Source organism: Dicentrarchus labrax, unplaced genomic scaffold (genome assembly GCF_905237075.1).
Source record: "Dicentrarchus labrax unplaced genomic scaffold, dlabrax2021, whole genome shotgun sequence".
NCBI lineage: Eukaryota > Metazoa > Chordata > Actinopteri > Moronidae > Dicentrarchus > Dicentrarchus labrax.
This window is the reverse complement of record NW_026136706.1, coordinates 7560201-7579144: the sequence shown is the minus strand read 5'-3', so window position 1 is coordinate 7579144 and position 18944 is coordinate 7560201. Positions and strand designations below refer to the sequence as shown.

The 18944-nt window shown below is 38.2% G+C and overlaps 2 protein-coding genes across 2 annotated transcripts; both read left to right on the top strand.

The window, feature by feature from the left end:
- The first annotated feature begins 5769 nt into the window (after window positions 1-5769).
- LOC127366099 (C-X-C chemokine receptor type 1-like) lies at window positions 5770-9532 on the top strand. Its single transcript, XM_051404828.1, has 2 exons — window positions 5770-5967; window positions 6579-9532. Exons 1-2 carry the CDS (start codon window positions 5893-5895, stop codon window positions 7629-7631), a joined length of 1128 nt encoding a protein of 375 aa, XP_051260788.1. The 5' UTR covers window positions 5770-5892; the 3' UTR covers window positions 7632-9532.
- Window positions 9533-14447: 4915 nt separating this feature from the next.
- On the top strand, window positions 14448-18244 carry LOC127366091 (C-X-C chemokine receptor type 1-like). The gene is made up of 2 exons (XM_051404821.1): window positions 14448-14610; window positions 15410-18244. The coding sequence occupies exons 1-2, from the start codon at window positions 14536-14538 to the stop codon at window positions 16460-16462; spliced, it is 1128 nt and encodes a 375-aa protein (XP_051260781.1). The 5' UTR covers window positions 14448-14535; the 3' UTR covers window positions 16463-18244.
- The last annotated feature ends 700 nt before the right edge of the window (window positions 18245-18944 follow it).

Sequence of the window (18944 nt, the reverse complement as noted above, 5' to 3'; positions counted from 1 at the left end):
TTCAACCAATATCACAAATGGTCATTAAAACCTGGCATCTTCACAGTTTCCTCAATAAGTAGCTTTACAAGTTCAAGGCTGGGCAGAATTCAATATGGTTTAAATGGTTGTAAAAAAAAACCTCTGGTCTGGACCATAGTCAAAACCATCTGGGTCTTCAGCTTTCTATGAGATACAGTATTTTATAGAATAATGATCTTGTGCAACATAAGCTTATATTAAAAGCCTGGGGTTTCTGGTAGTAAGTCATTTCTAAACTTAAAATACCGTAAGAGTTTGTTCACTTGGAGCAAACTTCAGGGATAAAAAAGGGCAAACATTAAGTGCACACTTTAAACTTGTTATAGATTTCAAGTTAGTCATTAGCTCACAAAGTTATGTGAAAGTTAACGTCTTATAAACATTGCCGTCACTCAGCAGTTATAAGATTTAGTGTATCTTATAATTGATGGTGTATGACTTCTTACAGGAATACAAAAGAGATTTCTCTGCATGAGTCACAAAGCGTATCTCTATAAAAGAACGCCCGTTCAATGATGACTGTCGTAATCTAATGAATTCAAAGTAATGGAGTGTAAATGTTGTGGCTAACCTTTTATTTATTATCGATGCGCTGATATTGAAGAGCTTAACTTTTCAGGTTTTACTGTGATCACATGAGAGCAGTTTGAAAAGTTCCCTTCCTGCATCACTTCTGGTCACCAACCAAAGGAGGGTGTGGTGGTTTGGCTCAAAGACCAAACCATGAAAGACAACCCTGCTGCTGAGCCAGTTCCACAAGAGATCAGACCATCTAAGCAATATGAGCAAACCTTGTCTCACCAACTGACTCACACAATGGGTCCGTACTATTTGAATAAATCTATCCGTGTGGTGAATTGTTGTTCATAAGGGGAATAGTTGTTCATAACATAAAGATTTATAGTTGCAGCTGTGTCCTCCACCAAAAGAATTTTGAACTTTTCACTGCTTTTTTTCTTTTAGTCAAGCAACTTGACTTAAAGTGTAAGACTGCGGCCTATTCATCCAATGAGCCATCAAAGGACACACAATGACTATTCACTGCTTGACAAATAGTCCTCTCCAAGTAGAACTCTTCACAGTGATAATGTTTAGTTGTCACATCCGGTCAGACAAAGCTAACACTAACTTTACTCAAGTACTGTACTGAAGTAGGCCCACAGTTTTAATGTACCATTTATGTTGTATTTCCGTTTTCTGCTACTTTATACATCTACTTCACAATAATTTAAAGGCAAATCTAGTACATTTATTCTACTACATTTAATTGATAACATTGTTATTAACCCTAATTGTTGGTATTAGCTCTGAATTAAACGAATACATTGTGACATCCCTCTAGGACAACAGTAAGTAGTAAACTTCTCAAGTTACAAGCTGCTGTATAGTGCAAACATTTGACAGTTAGAAGTGGTTTATGTTAAAATAAGTACTTATTTCACTGTGCATTAAACAGCCATAAACACACAGTAACATCATCAGTGTCTGTGTAAAGCAATCCAATACATTATTAAAGTCCATGGCCCGCGCCATATGGCTACATGTTAATGGATAAATATGCTATCTGGGCTAACGGGGAGGTTTCCCTCTTTGTTCCACCCAGCTCATGTGGTTTAAGGAACAAAAACAACATCTCATGTTAAGCTCATTCCTTCTTGCTTGGTTCCTGCTACCTGATACTATACCTGCGCGAGTATCTCACAATGTGGGTCCCAACATGTGTGGGCACATTGTCGTGTTGGATGGCTTCATATAAAATGAAAACATGAACATACAGGTATTTCTCAATATTGTGATGCAGTGATGACACCCATAATCACTTTGTCAGGGAATCAGGCATGATCTCTGCTCAGAAAACCTGGGGCTGTTTTTGTTTCTGGATTGAGGAGCTTGTATGTGTACGTTCATGTGCCTCTTGAGTGTCTGTGTGCATGAGTATGTGTGTATTAGAGAGGGAAGGGCAGGGTTATTGTGTCCTGTTTTGCAGGATTGCACTTAAAGCCCAAGTTAAGCTATTATAGAATGACAAAGACATTAGTGTACAATGCACCAATGTTCCCCTAACAAGGAAGGGGTGACAATAAACTGAAGATAGATATGTCAACAGCCTTTGTTGAACAGGTATTCTATGCAAAGTCATGAAGCACATGAGCATTGCAAACAAATGCTGTTGAGTCACCAAATACTGACGCAGGACATTTATTCAATGAATGCATTCATAATAGTTCATAATACATACAATATTTGATGTGTTTAATCTCCGATCCATCATGTTATGCTCTTGTAACTGTGTATATAGTTAATACTATGTCACTGTAAATCCTTCACATCAATTATGCCAGGGGTGTAGAGCAATGCTCAGTCTTTTTACAAGAGGTCAATATTTGTTTTTATGAAGAAGAAAGGTTGAACTGGTTCCACTGGATAACAGAGAATAAAGTTTCCAGGTCACTGAATGAATCTTGGTCTTTGTCAGATGGGCCTTTTCTTCCTCTGTGTCCTCTGGCACATTGGACTGTTGCCTTATGGGATTTATTTGCTGTGAATCTATTATATCATTGATGAGAAAAAAAAAACCCCAACCACTTTGCTGACTTTGGTGTTCTGTCAATATCACAATAATTGCTGAACATAATGTACTTGACTACAGGCATATGGAACACTTTCAGCTCATTGAGAAACCAAACATTTCTTGTGACCTGTCATATCGATGTGGCTTGTGCACTCAGTTCATTGGCTTTCGCACATTGCCCCACCTAGTATGATCATTTTTAGCTGCATGCAATACCTTGATTGTGTTCGTCCTGAATAGCTTGCAGGCTTAACGCTGACTCTCCTCCCCTCACGCTAAACCTAATCTGCTTGTTTCCTTTTCATTTGGCGACGGGGCACGTGGGAAGTACAGCTGTATTTCTGTCACCTGACACCTCAGGTACTATTCCTTTTAGAAATCCTCTGAAGTAAGAGCGACACACATTTCATTGTTCTTAGAACCCAATATGACTCTTTTTAAAGGCAGAGGGTGAAATCACATCATTCCAACTCTTAACAAGGTTCAAACGGATGCACATTTGAACACATTTGTGGTATACTGATCAGCTAAATATTAAGAAACTTATGTCCAAAGACAATGAACATTTGCAGCAACTTACAGCTTACTGATAGTTAAGCAGACTTCAAACTTTGATATAACTAATAATTAATCTTCCATTGTTTAGTAAAATTTTACAGACATTAATAGGACCATTAAGTCCTGTAGTGATTAAGTACTTGATAAAATATGTAAGCTTGTTTGCACAACAAGCCCTTTGGTACCTCATTAAGACAAATGTTGACACATTTTAATGAGACATTAATGAGAACATGGACACGTAGAGACACATTGTGAAATAGTTACTGCAGAGATAGAACAAATGGCATCTTCACATTGACCGGTGAGCCTTTACATACCACTTGTGTGCTGATACAGTATATTTTTATATGGACTAAATGACTCAGTGTAGTGTGAAAGGGGTAGCTCATAATGTAGTGCCCCTCAGCTCTGAAGAGCCCTTTTTGCTGCTTTTAAGTGAAATATAGTATGCTGGTTTTGTGGCTCCAAAAACTCCAGCCACAGTGGTCAGCTGCTTTCAGTAATAACTGGTTGTGCTACCTGCTCAGCACCAAAACAAACAAAGTTAGCAACTAACTAGCAAACACAGTGGAGCTAGATACAGATATCTGGTGGTCCAAACAGAGAGAGGAGAGAGGCAGCAAAGGGCCACAGGTCAGAGTCGCTGAGGCAAAGGGCCACAGGTCAGAGTCGCTGCAGCAAGGACTCAGCCTTAGTACATGGGGCAGCAGTCCTACCAGATAAGGTACCAGAGCACTCTGGACTGACTTTTTTAAGGTGGCCAGAAACACAAATGAATGCTAATGTTATGCTGCTCACATTCACCAAAGCATTGTTGTGTTTACAGTTTGTTCTGCTGCCCCCAAGTGGTCAAAAAGTAAATTAATGTAACTTTAAGCATAACAAAATGCAACAACATTATATACATAGCACCTTTTACACAAACAAGGTGCTTTACATAAAAAATAAATAAATAACTTGCTGTTATGTATGCTGTAACTTGCTCATTGGCCAATATTATCTTTGCACTTCAGATCCCATGAACTGGTCACATTGTGAACAAAACTTAGATTTTAAAAGGGGTTTCAACCGAAGTCTCAAGGGGAATTACATGTTGGCAAAAGAGTCACTTTGTCAGAGAAAACCAGATAGCTCGAGCCTTTCTCAGACTCTTAAACACACTCACAACAGACTTCCTCCTGTTTCAGGCGCAAAAAAAACACACCACCAGTGTGCGGGTTGGCATAACATTTCCATGGCTCCTTCCTGCTATGTGAGAGAACAGGCATGCTATTTTAGGCTTGACTTGAATGCTCGAAATATCCTAAATGGCACAGCGGTTAACCTTGATTAAAACTTGGTTTGGGAATATATAATGTTGGGGTTTGGGTTGTTGTGGCTCATGCTGAGTGTAATAGAAACCTGGAAATGCAACCCAAAGTCCCAGGCTCCTTGACACGCCTTCCATTGAATGAAAAAGAGTTTGGACTCTAAAATAAGACCATCTCATGTCATCATGCGTATAAAAACACAGTCTGTCCTTTTGTTCTCCCAAAACTTACCTGTGTACAGCACAAACATGAAGCCTACTTAGCTGTATAATTTGCTGTACTTCTGCCAGTCAAAAAACCCCAACTTGGATCAGCTTTCCAAACTTGCGGACATAGAAACAGCCTTCTGTTTCATGCTGTGAAACTCAAGTAAAGATATGTCTATATGCACCCATAACTGGTAAAACAAGAAAAAGAAGAATGGATTAGAAGTAAGATTGAGTCAAAGACACTGAACTGAGAGGGCACAAGAAAATGCTCATGATCATTTTTGGAAACCCAGATGTTACTGTGAGTGTGTCTTTTACATCCACAGTGAGTGAAATTCCTTGTATGCGTAAACGACGACTCTGATTCCAATGCTGGAAGTATTTAAATCATTTGCATAAGTAAAAGTAATAATAATAAAAATACTCCACTACAAGTAAGAATCCTGCATTCAAACCTTAAGTAAAAGTATCAAAAGTAAGCTCATTCAGAAGAAAAAATTGTCTCTGTTAACTATCATATGTGAAGTTTTTTGATTAATCCTAATGCTGAAATATATTTTTAAAGGTGTAGTTGCAGATTGCAACTCCCATTCAGGGCTACTGTAGAAACGTGGCGGTTCAACACATGGGGGCCTCCAAGAGAGATTAAAGATTAATCTTTGGCAAGGGTTGTGCCTTGTAAAACCACAGTCAAAATCTTTTTGACAAATGTAAAACTACAAATATACTGATAAGGAAAGTTTCAGTTCCATGATTAAATCTGAGACCAGATTGAAAAACATCATGCACTGCGTAAGATTTTGCTAATGAAGCTTTGTAACAGTTTGGTGTACAACAATAATGAATGGGTGTCACTGTGTTGTACTCCTGTTATTATGATACAAGGATGGTTACTGGGCCCCTTACTCAGTGTGTTAGAGAGACAAAATGTAAAAACCATCACATCATGTCAAGTAATTTACTGTTACATTATCATCTGCAGGTTCAACTTAGCAACATCCTGATACATTGAACACAAGAGGTAAAGGTTTATAAAGAAAACAACCTGAAGGAGGGCTCATTCATGTAGATTGCTTAAGAAAGATAATATCTGTGGTTTGTGCACTTCCCTTGAAAATACAGTTTGCCAATAGACTGCACACACAGTTCTACCACGTTTCTAAGACAACACTCTTTGCCAAATAGCTTTATTTTTGTTAACTTGAAGAAGAAAGGAGAGATGAAGCTGCAGCTTTTGATTGTCAGTGTTTTAAAGTATTTGGTTGTAACCAATCAAGAAGAAGGAGGAACACAGGTAAACTGAATTCCTGAATTTTTATTTTTCAAGTTGCAGTTAGGGTATTGAATTTATTAAAACTTTCATTTGTCATTTCTTTCATTTCAAATTTGTGGTAAATGGAAGCAAATGATAAAAGATCTGTGCACGTGAGGCTGCAGTGAGTAATGTCATGCACTAATCAATTGTATGTTGAGGACTTCACTACCCAGAAATCATGTTTTTGTGACGTCAATAAGCTGCAGTCCATGGAGTGGGGGGTCCATAGTTTAACACTGTGGGAAGTGTGCATAGTCATATTATTATCATATAGAATTAGATAAGAAAATACCACTTTCATGTCTAATGTTTTTACAGCTACAGCCAGTAGCCGGCTCACTAATTTGCATATCATGTTTGTTTTAGTTAGTGAAGCATATTTCCCGAAAACATTTCCAACTATTCCTTTAAAGCTCTTGAGGTTTGTATATGGAGTGTTCACTTGTGTTTCATTCTGATGCTGTATTGAGAAGTTACAGGAGGGACCATGTCTTACATACCTGCTTACAATACTGCTACTAGTAACCTGGGTTACTGAGGCAAAACTGCAGTATTTCTTATACAAACTGTAATATTCTTTTTTCATTTAGCTGACGACAACAGAGGGATATGACCTCGAAAATTTTACATTTCCTGCGTATGAAGATGACTCATCTCCTTGCAGTGTAAATGTGCCTGGATTCAATAGCTTGGGCCTGATGATCACCTTCATCATCGTGTGTGTCTTCAGCATGGTAGGCAACAGTGTAGTTGTCTATGTGGTTTGCTATATGAAGAAAGGTAGAGCCAGCACAGATATCTACTTGATGCACCTGGCGATGGCGGACCTTCTCTTCAGCTTTACCCTGCCGTTCTGGGCCGTCAATGTTCATTATGGTTGGATCTTCGGCAACTTCCCGTGCAAACTCCTGTCAGGCTTTCAGGAGGCATCAGTATACAGTGGTGTCTTCCTGCTGGCCTGCATCAGTGTGGACCGTTACTGCGCCATTGTGAGAGCTACACATGCCCGGTCCCATCACCTGTTGGTGAAAGTTGTGTGCTGTGTGGTGTGGGTGGCGGCTGGACTACTGTCCTTACCCGTGGCAATTCAAAAGGAGAGCATGCACGCTGAAGACCTGGGCCTGGCCATTTGCTATGAAAACCTAACTGGTGAAAGCAGCAACCACTGGCGTGTTGGCATTCGTGTTCTACGTCATACTATGGGCTTTTTCCTGCCACTGGTGGTGATGGCTGTCTGCTACGGCTGGACTTTGGTGAAGCTGTTTCACGCACGTAATCAACAAAAGCGTAAGGCCATACGCGTCATCCTGGCAGTGGTGATAGCATTTGTTCTGTGCTGGCTGCCTTATAACATAACTGTACTGATTGACACACTCATGCAAGGCGGATCTCTTAAAATGGAGACATGTCAATCTCGCTACATATTGGTAGTGATCCTAAATGTGACCCAGTTGTTGGCCTTCTCGCACTGTGCAGTGAATCCAGTGCTGTATGCCTTCATTGGGCAGAAGTTCCGTAACCAGCTGCTCTTAGCTCTTTACAAACATGGCCTCATCAGCAAGAGGCTCCAGAATGCTTACAGGAAGGGCTCTGTCAACAGTGCAGGGAGCATCAGATCTAGACTCACCTCTGCTACTATGTAAATGACTCATTTGGTGGTCATTTTCATTTTATCAATACCACTCTGTATGTCTGTATGGTAAATACTTAGGATAGAGACTGGAAAAAGGGACAACAGCCATGTTCAAAGGTAACAAAATTTGTTTTAAAGGAGCTGGTAGGTAGTTTTTGGTACCATTAGACAGAGCTGGGCTGTTTCCAATCTGCCAAGTTAGGCTTATATTGAACAGACATAAGAGTGGTATCGATTTTCTCAAAGTGAATAGACTTATTTCCCAAAAGATATTCCTTTAAACCGTCGCAACAAGAAGCATGAAAGACTGTACTAATCACGTAAAAATATAGTCATATTGCACATTAAATTAATCAGGAGAAACTCTGCTACAATCACATATAAGTCATATTCACACACACCAAAAACAACTCCAACACCAAGCAAACTAATTATCAAATATCAAAATCTGTATAACGTCATAAAGTCAACCCACTCGCCACATTTCCATTGCAAGTGCTTTCTATTGTTTTCTTAGAAAAATGAATAGAGGCTTGGTTGATTTTTCTAAATAAGTCAAAAACTGTTGTAAATGGATGTGATGAACCCCAACAGTGAAATATATAGTTTGGTATATAAAAAATTTCAAATGGCATAGATGGTGCTAAAATGTAACCAATGTGTGCCAGATGTGCCAAAATAGCTATTTTGGAGATTCCGCCTAAATAGTTTGTACTAAAACCTCTGTAATTTTGCTCTACCTCACGTTATAAGACCCAAACTTGGCAGAGATAATGTCCACATATGTTGCTATGCTTTGATTTTTTTAGATTTAGAGCTGCAACTGCATCGGTGTGAATTTTTTATTAGGCGGAAATGAAACTTTTCATTTATGCTGTGTGCCATCTTAATTTACTCTGAGCCAGTGGCATACATACTGATACTTACACATCTGAACAAATGTCACAAGTGTTCCCTTCATTATGACACCAAAATTATTCAAATAGACCATGTAGTTGCAGAGATATGCTCTATTTATTTTGGGTATGTCATTTTCGAGCAGCGGCCTAAAAAATACCATAACAAATAAGCCTATTTGTTTCACATGGCTAGTACTAAAGTAAAATAAAGTCAAAATTTGTTAGGATTAAAGACACTAGTTCTACTAATTATTGAGAGTTTATTGTTGTTGTTTTTACACATTTGACACTTTTTTTTACACATTGTGGACATGACTGGAGAGCCATGTTTTTATTTTGCAATCTTTAAATTTGAACGTTGTAAACTTTTTGAATTGAGGAAGGTTTTTAATCCTTATGTCAGACAGTATTGAAAACAAAAGGTATTGTTCCTTTAATCAGACTTCTTCATCTTCTAAACAGGAAGAAGTGGTGAAATCAAGTTTCTGTTTAAAAAAAACAAGGTACTGTCTTTCTCTAATGACAATCTCTAATGATCTATACAAACTGCTGGTGCATCAAACGTAACATTGTTTTTGTAATAAATGCTATGGTGTGTGTGCATGTGTGCACCTGCGTGAGCAAGGGATGCTTTTACATTGTCTGATCATATCATTTCTTACTGTATCATTCTGTTATTCTCAACTGTTTCTGAAAAGGCCTATATTCACAGTTATTTTAAATGTTTGTCTGAAAAATTGTAATATGTATATTCTAACATGTATACGTAGAGTAGTGTGTACTTCATAATCACTTTCTGCTCAACAGTATGGAGAAAAAATGGCTTAATAGTGCAAGAAATCGTACTGGTTGGAAAAGCAGTAGAAATATAACTTGTGAAGGGTTTATGTTATGAAAGTCCTTGAAAAACGCTTTCACTTATCTTGTAGTTTTGGGGGATTTTATATTTGCTTTCTGTATTACACTTTCCAGGTATCTGCTCTACTTGTGTTCGAATAAATCCTTAAACCCATCACCATGTGTGGTTTCCCATCTTTCCTCAGCAAAGTTGTTTGACTCATAATTGTTTCAGTCATTAAATGAATTCTACTATATGTCTAACATTAGTCTACTAAGACAGAGGAGTAGATCCTCTGGCATGGCAAAATGACTATAAGCTAAAATGTGCAGCAGCAGAAACAGGTAAATAGTTGTAAGTAAAACACTTCCAGGATACTCAACTTTATCTTCATTATTGGGATGAATTGTTTTTTTGGAGAGAACATTGCTTAAACAGAGACACCGTAGTATGCAAAATACCCCAAACTATAATAAGAGTGTGCAAGTTTGGTCTTTAGTACCCCTTTTTTTTAGATTATTTGAGTGCAACATGTGCAACACGCTTTTCAAATTGGCCTTCACAATTGAACTTCCTTCCTTCCTTTTATTTTAAGTTCAAAGCACATGGACTGTTCTTGTCTTTGTAAGAATGTGCAGCTAACATCTATAGGTATTTCCATGAAACAAGTTGTATAAACCTATATTAGCAACTCAGGCCAGCTATCTGGTAAAGACAGCTTCTCCCTGGTTTACTCTTCAATAAAAAAGAAAAAGAAGGATGTTACAGAGTTTTTGCACAGCAGGGACATTGATGGAAGTGCTGAGTCAGAGTTTCAGAGTTCCTATACTTCCAAGGATCCAGAGATCATTTTTCAAAATGTACTTGTCCTTGTAAATGTCCTTAAAGTGCTCTGCGCAACTGTTACAAAATGTGAAGAATAGTTTATGAAATATAAAACACACTTTATCTCTCTGTAGCTGTACGTCAATGTCAGAAAGAAAATGAGGAACTAAAGAAAAAAGACAGGAATTATTTTTGCGGAAGTGTAACGCTTATTGCATTACTTAATTCCTAGAATGGAAACAGATGACATGCAATAGAAATGGTGGGTAGCACAGGCTAAATGGGAGCTGACACTGACACAACAATAAAGGTCTTCACTGACAAGCAGGAGTGTGCACTGGCTACTGTTTTCTCATCCAACATAACACCTTTTGAAATAGACAGCACGTCTTAGTGGTGTGTCCACAACTTAATCTCCAGCCATCAAACAGACAAAACCAAAAGCAAACAGAGCAGGCTGGACATTGTCTGGGTGGTCCCATTTAACACTGATATGCTGGGTTTTCTTTTGTAATGTAACATTGAGGTGTTGAAGTATCACAAAAATCTGAAATAAGATCACCAGACGGTCACTGATATATATTACAAATAATTCATATAATGCCTGGTCTATTGGTTATGAGCTGTGAGTGATAAATAAAATAACTGGGACATGGAATGCCTGGAAAACATTAACTAAGTGTTAGATGTCAAAGTCTTGCAGAAGTAATTAATCTCTATAGAGTTATGTATTCACAGAAAGCAAAAGAAAAAAACATCCTCAAACCCTTAGGTTTATTATACTAAAGAAAGTTTCTCACAAGTATAACCATTTTTATCACCAAGAACTTGTCACTTGCTTCCCTCCCGAAACAACCAAGATTAATTTACTTGATTATCTGTGCCGGGTAACTTTATAAAAGAGTTTTAACTGCCCTAACAACTTGGTTGATCAGAGCACATGGAATCGCTGAGGAACAAGGAATGACATTTGACCTCTGCCCAGTATTTCAGGCTGCAATGTGCTGATTAGAGCAGCCCAGGTCTGACAGATGGTAAAGGAAAACAGTCTTTAAATGGACATGGGAGGGTTATATTAGGAAACATTTCCTTTTGGTTATTCCTGAGAGAAGGTGGAAGGGTGGTGTAGGATCACCCAGATTCATCAAGTGAAGGAAGTGGTGATGTCAGCCCAACGCAGTTTAACATCTGTGGTGGGAGTTGGCTCCTTGATAACACTGATGACATTCCTGCTCTTTCATCCAGCTTTTCTTTGACGTGGACGTTTTTAAGTCAGTGCCAGCTGCATGCATTGATAGTCCTTTCTTTTCTTTAATGACGCATCAACTCCACAACACTTTAAAGCTTTACAAAGTTCAACAGTGGGATTATTTTATTGTTTGGCAGAGCAAGTTTCACCATTCTAGTGCTAAATGGCCAAACGCAGATCATGTTGAGACATTTCCTATGCAGTGGAAATTTTCAAATAAGTACGACTACAGACTCAAGGACACATTATAAAGACTCAATACTTCATAATCACACATTGTGATAAATCCATCAGAGGTCAGAAGAGATTTATGACATCGCAGTTACAAATGCCAGTACTAATTCATCACTCACATTTCAGGAGGTGTGTTTGCTGTCTTGCTCGGGATCGAATAGGATCATTCACATAATTTCTCTCTGTGTTCAAAGGAGAGACTGAAACCTCCTGGAGTTTGTTTGAGTCCACTGCTGTTGAGTATTTAATAAATGTAGTACTTGCCAGTTGTGCAACTGATTAAATGACTTATGAACAAGGAGTAAGTGGTTCCAAGTAAGTTTTTGGTCAACCACACAACAAGATTATGAAAATTGTGCTATATTCATCCCATGTTAAATGTCTTTAATGCTTCTGCCCAAAACCTGCTGGGCCTGACCTTTCACTCACTGTTGTTTTCGAAAATCAACATTTTTGATCCAAATGAAGGGGTGAAGACACACATTCTTTTTTACTTTCAAAATGTTGCGAGACAGGTCAGTTGCAATACAAACATATTAAAGTGGTTGCACTTGCAGCCTTACATTTAATGTTAGACTGGCCTTTGGCCTTGGTGTAGGTCTATACTCTCTGAGTGCCCTTCTAGATGTGGGTGTTTTTGCAGAAATTATATTTCATAGCATTTGCTTTTCTTGTTTTCAATTAAGTCCTTTGGTTAATATTGTTCAGGGTGTACTTAAGTAAATGGGGGATTCGCAAGAGACAGATGCTTACTTCTTGTGAAGACAACTGAACATTCATGTGTAAAATTGGTGGAGTTCCCCTTTAAATGTTCTTTTGAAAAGATTATCAGGGCATTTACAAATTCTATTCTAAATTCTATTATTCTTATTTCTGTATTCACAGAAAAGGTATGCAGTGAATAAACGCAGTAGAGCAAGAGTGCTGCTGCCCTCCGCAGGAAAAAGCAGCAGTGTTAAAATTAATTGAAGGAAAAGGTGATTATTTAAGAATATGATAATAACCTTCATAAACTATGCAATCACAAGCCAGAGCAGGTTCAACACAGATAAAACTAAATCAAAATAAATAGTAAAATAATAGGATATTTGATTAATTCAGAGCCTTCCATTGAGTGAACTGCTAAAAATACTTAAATACTTAAGAGCATGCACCTTTCTAGACATATTTTTAAATAACTATATAGTGGTCATGAAGCAAGTAAAGTGAGAAATAATTATTGTTCTGCTTTTTGAAGTCTGTCACAACCCTTAACGAACAGTATTCAGTGGTAGAATAACATCATGAAGAATAGAAAGTGTACGTGAGGAAGTGTTTAACTCGCAAAATGAGATACCTTGGCATAAACTACTAGATTTACCTTTATAATCTCTGATGCAAATGAAACAAACCTATAGGCAGGTAGTCACAACAAATACATCTCCAAACTTCAATGTTTTGTGAGTGTCTTTCTGGTATTTCCTGTCAGCATTTAAGGACATCTTTCTGGAATTAACTGACACCCCTGTCAGTCAGACATAACATTGAACTGTTTTTATGGTCTTACGTGTGTTCACTGATAGTGTATGTGTTGGATGTTATAGTACAATGGCTATAATAGACCACCAGCATTTAAGCTGTGCTCAGTACAATAACACTGCCAGACTCCTTATCAAACTATCACATGCTGCACCACTTTTCTATTACTATCCTTATAATAGAAAACAAAGATCATGAAATACATTTAGAAGCCATATCTAAGGAAGCCATTATGTCAATGTTCAGTAAACAGTTACCCAAGAGTTAGTTAACCACAATGTGTCATACATGCAGTGAAAGTTATAGTACTTCTTATGTAGTGTTAGAATGTAAAATGCAGGAGTTCATTATGAATGGAGAAGGCAAGACAAAGCATTTTTATAGCACAAGTCATTATTGGTATATGCTTTATATTGCATTACAATGCATGCAGCAACAAATAACAGGTATAAATGTGATATGACAAGAAAAGACTGAAATGTCCTTAAAAAACATCCAAAAGGCAGAAAAAAAAAAAACCCACAGACACAAACCAGTGCAGTGACACTCACACGTCTGTAAGAGAAAAACCACAAGCAACAACATCCATGCACAAAGAAACCAACTGTCTGAAGTTTCCATTTTATTTAGGTTACTTTTTGGATCCAAAGGCAAGAGTCCAAGAGTTGTGCCTTGTGAAACACCAGATACATTTTTATTTTTGACAAATGTGAAACTACAAATGCAAAGAGTACCACAGTGGAAACTCTTTTTGAATCACTCTTGATGTAGAGCTCACTGATTACACTGATAAGGAAGGTTTCAGTGCCATGGGTAAATCTGAAACAGATCAAAAAACGTCATGTACTGGTGAAACAGAATTTTCCAGTTGTTTAATGTTAATATTTTACTAATGAAGCTTTGTAACAATTTGGTCTGCATCAATTACAAATGGGTGTCACTGTGTTGTACTTCTGTGATTATGATACCAGGATGGGTACTGGGACCCTTAATCAGTGTGTTAGAGAGAAACAAATGTGAAACCATGAAATCATATCAAGTAATTTACTATATTTACTATACTTTATTATATTAAAGTTACATTATCATCTGCAGGTTCAATTTAGCAACATCCTGATACATTGAACATGTAACAGTGAGAGGTAAAGGTTTACAAAGAAAAACAACCTGAAGGAGGTCTTATTTATGTAGATTGTTTTTGATAGATAATATCTGTGGTTCGTGCACTTCCCTTGAGGTGATAGTGACAGTTTGGTAATAGACTGCACACACAGGGACTTGAACCATTTTAACACCACTCTTTGTGAAATAGCTTTATTCTTGTTAACTTGTGTGCATCAAGAAAGGAGAGATGAAACTGCAACTTTTGATTGTCAGTTTTTTGAAGTATTTGGTTCTAACCAATCAAGAAAAAGAAGGAACACAGGTAAACTGAATTCCTGAACTTTTATTTTATAATTTGCAGTTATGGTATTGGTAAATGTGAGCATATGATGATGATATGAATAACTCATATGTAAATCTGTTGTCTAAAATAGTGCTAATGAGGTAATTTTAAACATTTTAAACTATTAAAACTGCATTAAGTAGTTTCATGCACTGAAATCAGGAAATTGTATATTGACGACTTCACTACCCAGAAATGTTTTTGGGTGAAAAACTGCAGTCCATGGACCTTCTGTTAAATGAACTGTTTTTAATATCTAAGTATGCTTTGTCATATTCTTGCTGAGAATTAGATAAGAAAATACCACTTTCATGTCTGTCTGTCACTAATTTGCATACCATGTTTTTTTAATCAATATAAAAGCTGAAGGGAAAAAAATTGCAATTTGTGGAATCGCAGTGAGTAATGGGACTATTTCTTGGCCAGGCATGGCGGCTTCCAAAATTTTTTATTAGTGAGCTTTGGAGGTGGCGGTAGGCAGATTATCTGGACAGAGCCAAGTGAGCTGCTGGCGTTTGGATTACATTTAATGAACAGATATGAGGATGTTTTTGCTCTTGTCATCTAACTCTTGGCAAGAAAGCAAAGAAGCATATTTCCCAACATATCAAACTATTCCTTTAAAGCTCTTGAGGTTGAGTAATTTGGGTTTATGGGACAAAAAATTTTTCACTGAAAGCTACAGTGCCACTATGGCATCACCGAACCATCAGTTCTGCTATTGATTCTTCTTCTACTGCTACTAGTACAAACTGTAATTGTTCTTTTTTTTATTTAGCTGACAACAACAGAGGGATTTGACCTCGAAAATTTTACATTTCCTACGTATGAAGATGACTCATCTCCTTGCAGTGTAAATGTGCCTGGATTCAATAGCTTGGGCCTGATGATCACCTTCATCATCGTGTGTGTCTTCAGCATGGTAGGCAACAGTGTAGTTGTCTATGTGGTTTGCTATATGAAGAAAGGTAGAGCCAGCACAGATATCTACTTGATGCACCTGGCGATGGCGGACCTTCTCTTCAGCTTTACCCTGCCATTCTGGGCCGTCAATGTTCATTCTGGTTGGATCTTCGGCAACTTCCCGTGCAAACTCCTGTCAGGGTTTCAGGAGGTATCGGTATATAGCGGTGTCTTCCTGCTGGCCTGCATCAGTGTGGACCGTTACTGCGCCATTGTGAGAGCTACACATGCCCGGTCCCATCACCTGTTGGTGAAAGTTGTGTGCTGTGTGGTGTGGGTGGCGGCTGGACTACTGTCCTTACCTGTGGCAATTCTAAAGGAGAGCATGCACGCTGAAGACCTGGGCCTGGCCATTTGCTATGAAAACCTAACTGGTGAAAGCAGCAACCACTGGCGTGTTGGCATTCGTGTTCTACGTCATACTATGGGCTTTTTCCTGCCACTGGTGGTGATGGCTGTCTGCTATGGCTGGACTTTGGTGAAGCTGTTTCATGCACGTAATCAACAAAAATATAAGGCCATACGCGTCATCCTGGCAGTGGTGATAGCATTTGTTCTGTGCTGGCTGCCTTATAACATAACTGTACTGATTGACACACTCATACGAGGCGGATCTCTTAAAGTGGAGACATGTCAATCTCGCTACATATTGGTAGTGATCCTAAATGTGACCCAGTTGTTGGCCTTCTCGCACTGTGCAGTGAATCCAGTGCTGTATGCCTTCATTGGGCAGAAGTTCCGTAACCAGCTGCTCTTAGCTCTTTACAAACATGGCCTCATCAGCAAGAGGCTCCAGAATGCTTACAGGAAGGGCTCTGTCAACAGTGCAGGGAGCACCAGATCTAGACTCACCTCTGCTACTATGTAAATGACTCCTGATGGATTGGCTCGGTTGCTGGTCATTTTCATTTGATTAATACCACTCTATATGTCTGTACAGTAAATATGTAGCATAAATACTGGAAAAAGGGACATGGCTTATTTCCTAAAAGTTATTCCTTTAAATCATGTTATTAACCATTGGACAACTAATCACACTGAAGAATGTTAACTTTGTGCTCAAACATAAATCAATCATTGTCAATGGAGAAAAATGTGGCATGCAAACAAAGCAGTTAGAGAAAGCTACACAGCCACTGACTACTTTGATGATGTGCCATAATAACTGGTGAATTATTGAGATTTTATTGTGGTTTAGGAACATTTTACACATTTTATAGCCATTTAAGTCCTTTAATAACGTAATATAATTGTGTTTTGGATTCAGAGACAATGTGGACGTGACTGGAGAACCATGTTTTTATTTTGTAGTTTTTAATTTGAATGGATTTCTTTGCCCTTATGGCAATCAGTAGTGAGAACAGAAAGAGTATTAGATTCAGATCAGATTCCTTCATCTTTCAATCTTTTTAAAAACAAGGTGCTGTCTGTCTCTGATGACTGATTTTAGGCATTAAGGGCACACTTATAGGGTCTGTACAAACTGCTGGGGCATCAAACTGTGTTTTTAATTAATGCTACACTCTGTCTTGAAGTTGACATCTGGCTGTGCTAAATAAGATATACTTCATCTGTTTATTCAAATGTGTACCTTGATCACATGAATGTGTGCGCAGTTGGCACGCAGATGTGGTGTGTGTGCATGTGTGCACCTGCGTGGGTGCAAATTGTGTCTTTCTGAGAAATTGTGCAAGCAGCCATTGTGGCATAACAGAATTACATGTAAAGGGATGTTTTCATATTTGAAAAAACCTGATACGCTCAGCCTATATTTAGAGTTATTTTATGCTTGTCTGAAAAACTGTATTATGTATAACCCAACATGTACACCGATTAGCCATAACATTGTGACCACCTGGGCACCCTGGTGGTCGTAATGTTATGCAGTCCCATATGCAACAAACTGTGATACACTGGGTGTTCTGACACCTTTCTATCAGAACCAGCATTAACTGTTTCAGCAGTTTGAGCTACAGTAGCTCCTCTGTTGGATCGGACCACACGGGCCAGCCCTTCGCTCCCCACGTGCATCAATGAGCCTTGGGTGCTCATCATGACCCAGTCCCCAGTTAACGGCTTTTCCTTCCTTGGACCGCTTTTGATAGGTACTGACCACTGCAGACCGAGAACACCGCACAAGAGCTGCAGTTTTGGAGATGCTCTGACCCAGTCGTCTAACCATCACAGTTTGGCCCTTGTCAAAGTCACTCAAATCCTCATGCTGCCCATTTTTCCTGCTTCTAACACATCAACTTTTAGGAGAAAATGTTCAATTGCTGCCTGATATATCCCACCCACTGACAAGTGCCATGATAACCAGATAATCAGTGTTATTCACTTCACCTGTCAGTGCTCATAATGTTATGGCTGATCAGTGTATATGTAGTGTAGTGTGTAATTACAAATTCACACTATACAGTATGGAAAATAAATGGCTAAATAGTGCAAGAAATTGTACTGATTGGAAAAGCAGCTGAAATATAACTTGTGAATAGTTTATGTTATGAAGGTCCTTGAAAAACTCTTTCACCTATCTTTTAGCTTTTGGGTATTTTGTTTGTTTTCTGTATGACACTTTCCAGGTATCTGCACTGCTTTAGTTTGGATTGATATATCTTACTTGTGATCGAATAAATCCTCAAACCCAAAACCATGTGTGGTTTCCCATCTTTCCTCAGCCAAGTTATGTGACTCATTGTTTCGGTCATTAAATGAGTTCTACTATATGTGTTACATTAGTCTACTTAGACAGAGGAGCAGATCCTCTGGCAAGGCAAAATGAGTATAAGCTAAAATGTGCAGCAGTTTTCTCCAAGAAACAGGTAAATAGTTGTAAGTAAAACCCTTCCAGGACATCCAAAATTGATGGGATTTTAACTAAATTGTTATTAAATGTGGATAACAGAAACAGGTCTCTAATCCAAAAACCTGACAGTGAATTGCAGTCCAAAACTGAAACATAATTGTCATGGTGGCCACGTTCTGTTTGTGGTCCCTAACGTAACCCTGTTCTGCTGTTTACCATAGTGACTATGAAAATTAATATTCAGCATAGCATTTATCAGTATGTTCCCATATGCACTGTCGCAACCTCCCTCACAAGTCATGACCAGTAGGAAGAAAACATTAAAAAAAGTTTTATGAACCCATAAGAACCCAGACCTATTTCTCCTTTAAGGGACATTATGGGGGACATAAGACAGATTAAATAGACCACATAGAACACATTTTCAAAACATTTAAAGTGTCACCGTGGGTCTTTATGGGTTAAGTTTTATTAAAATAAGGCAAAAAAATATGTTTTATGATGTGAAATAACTGGTAGTACTGGGGATGGCTGATCTCAAATA

What these genes read in the sequence shown, in the direction of transcription:
- LOC127366099 (XM_051404828.1), top strand. Translation starts at nt 5,893, where the DNA reads ATGAAGCTGCAGCTTTTGATTGTCAGTGTTTTAAAGTATTTGGTTGTA. An exon ending in AAGAAGAAGGAGGAACACAG is followed by an intron (nt 5,968 to 6,578) that starts GTAAACTGAATT and finishes TTTTTCATTTAG; the next exon opens with CTGACGACAACAGAGGGATA.
- LOC127366091 (XM_051404821.1), top strand. Translation starts at nt 14,536, where the DNA reads ATGAAACTGCAACTTTTGATTGTCAGTTTTTTGAAGTATTTGGTTCTA. An exon ending in AAGAAAAAGAAGGAACACAG is followed by an intron (nt 14,611 to 15,409) that starts GTAAACTGAATT and finishes TTTTTTATTTAG; the next exon opens with CTGACAACAACAGAGGGATT.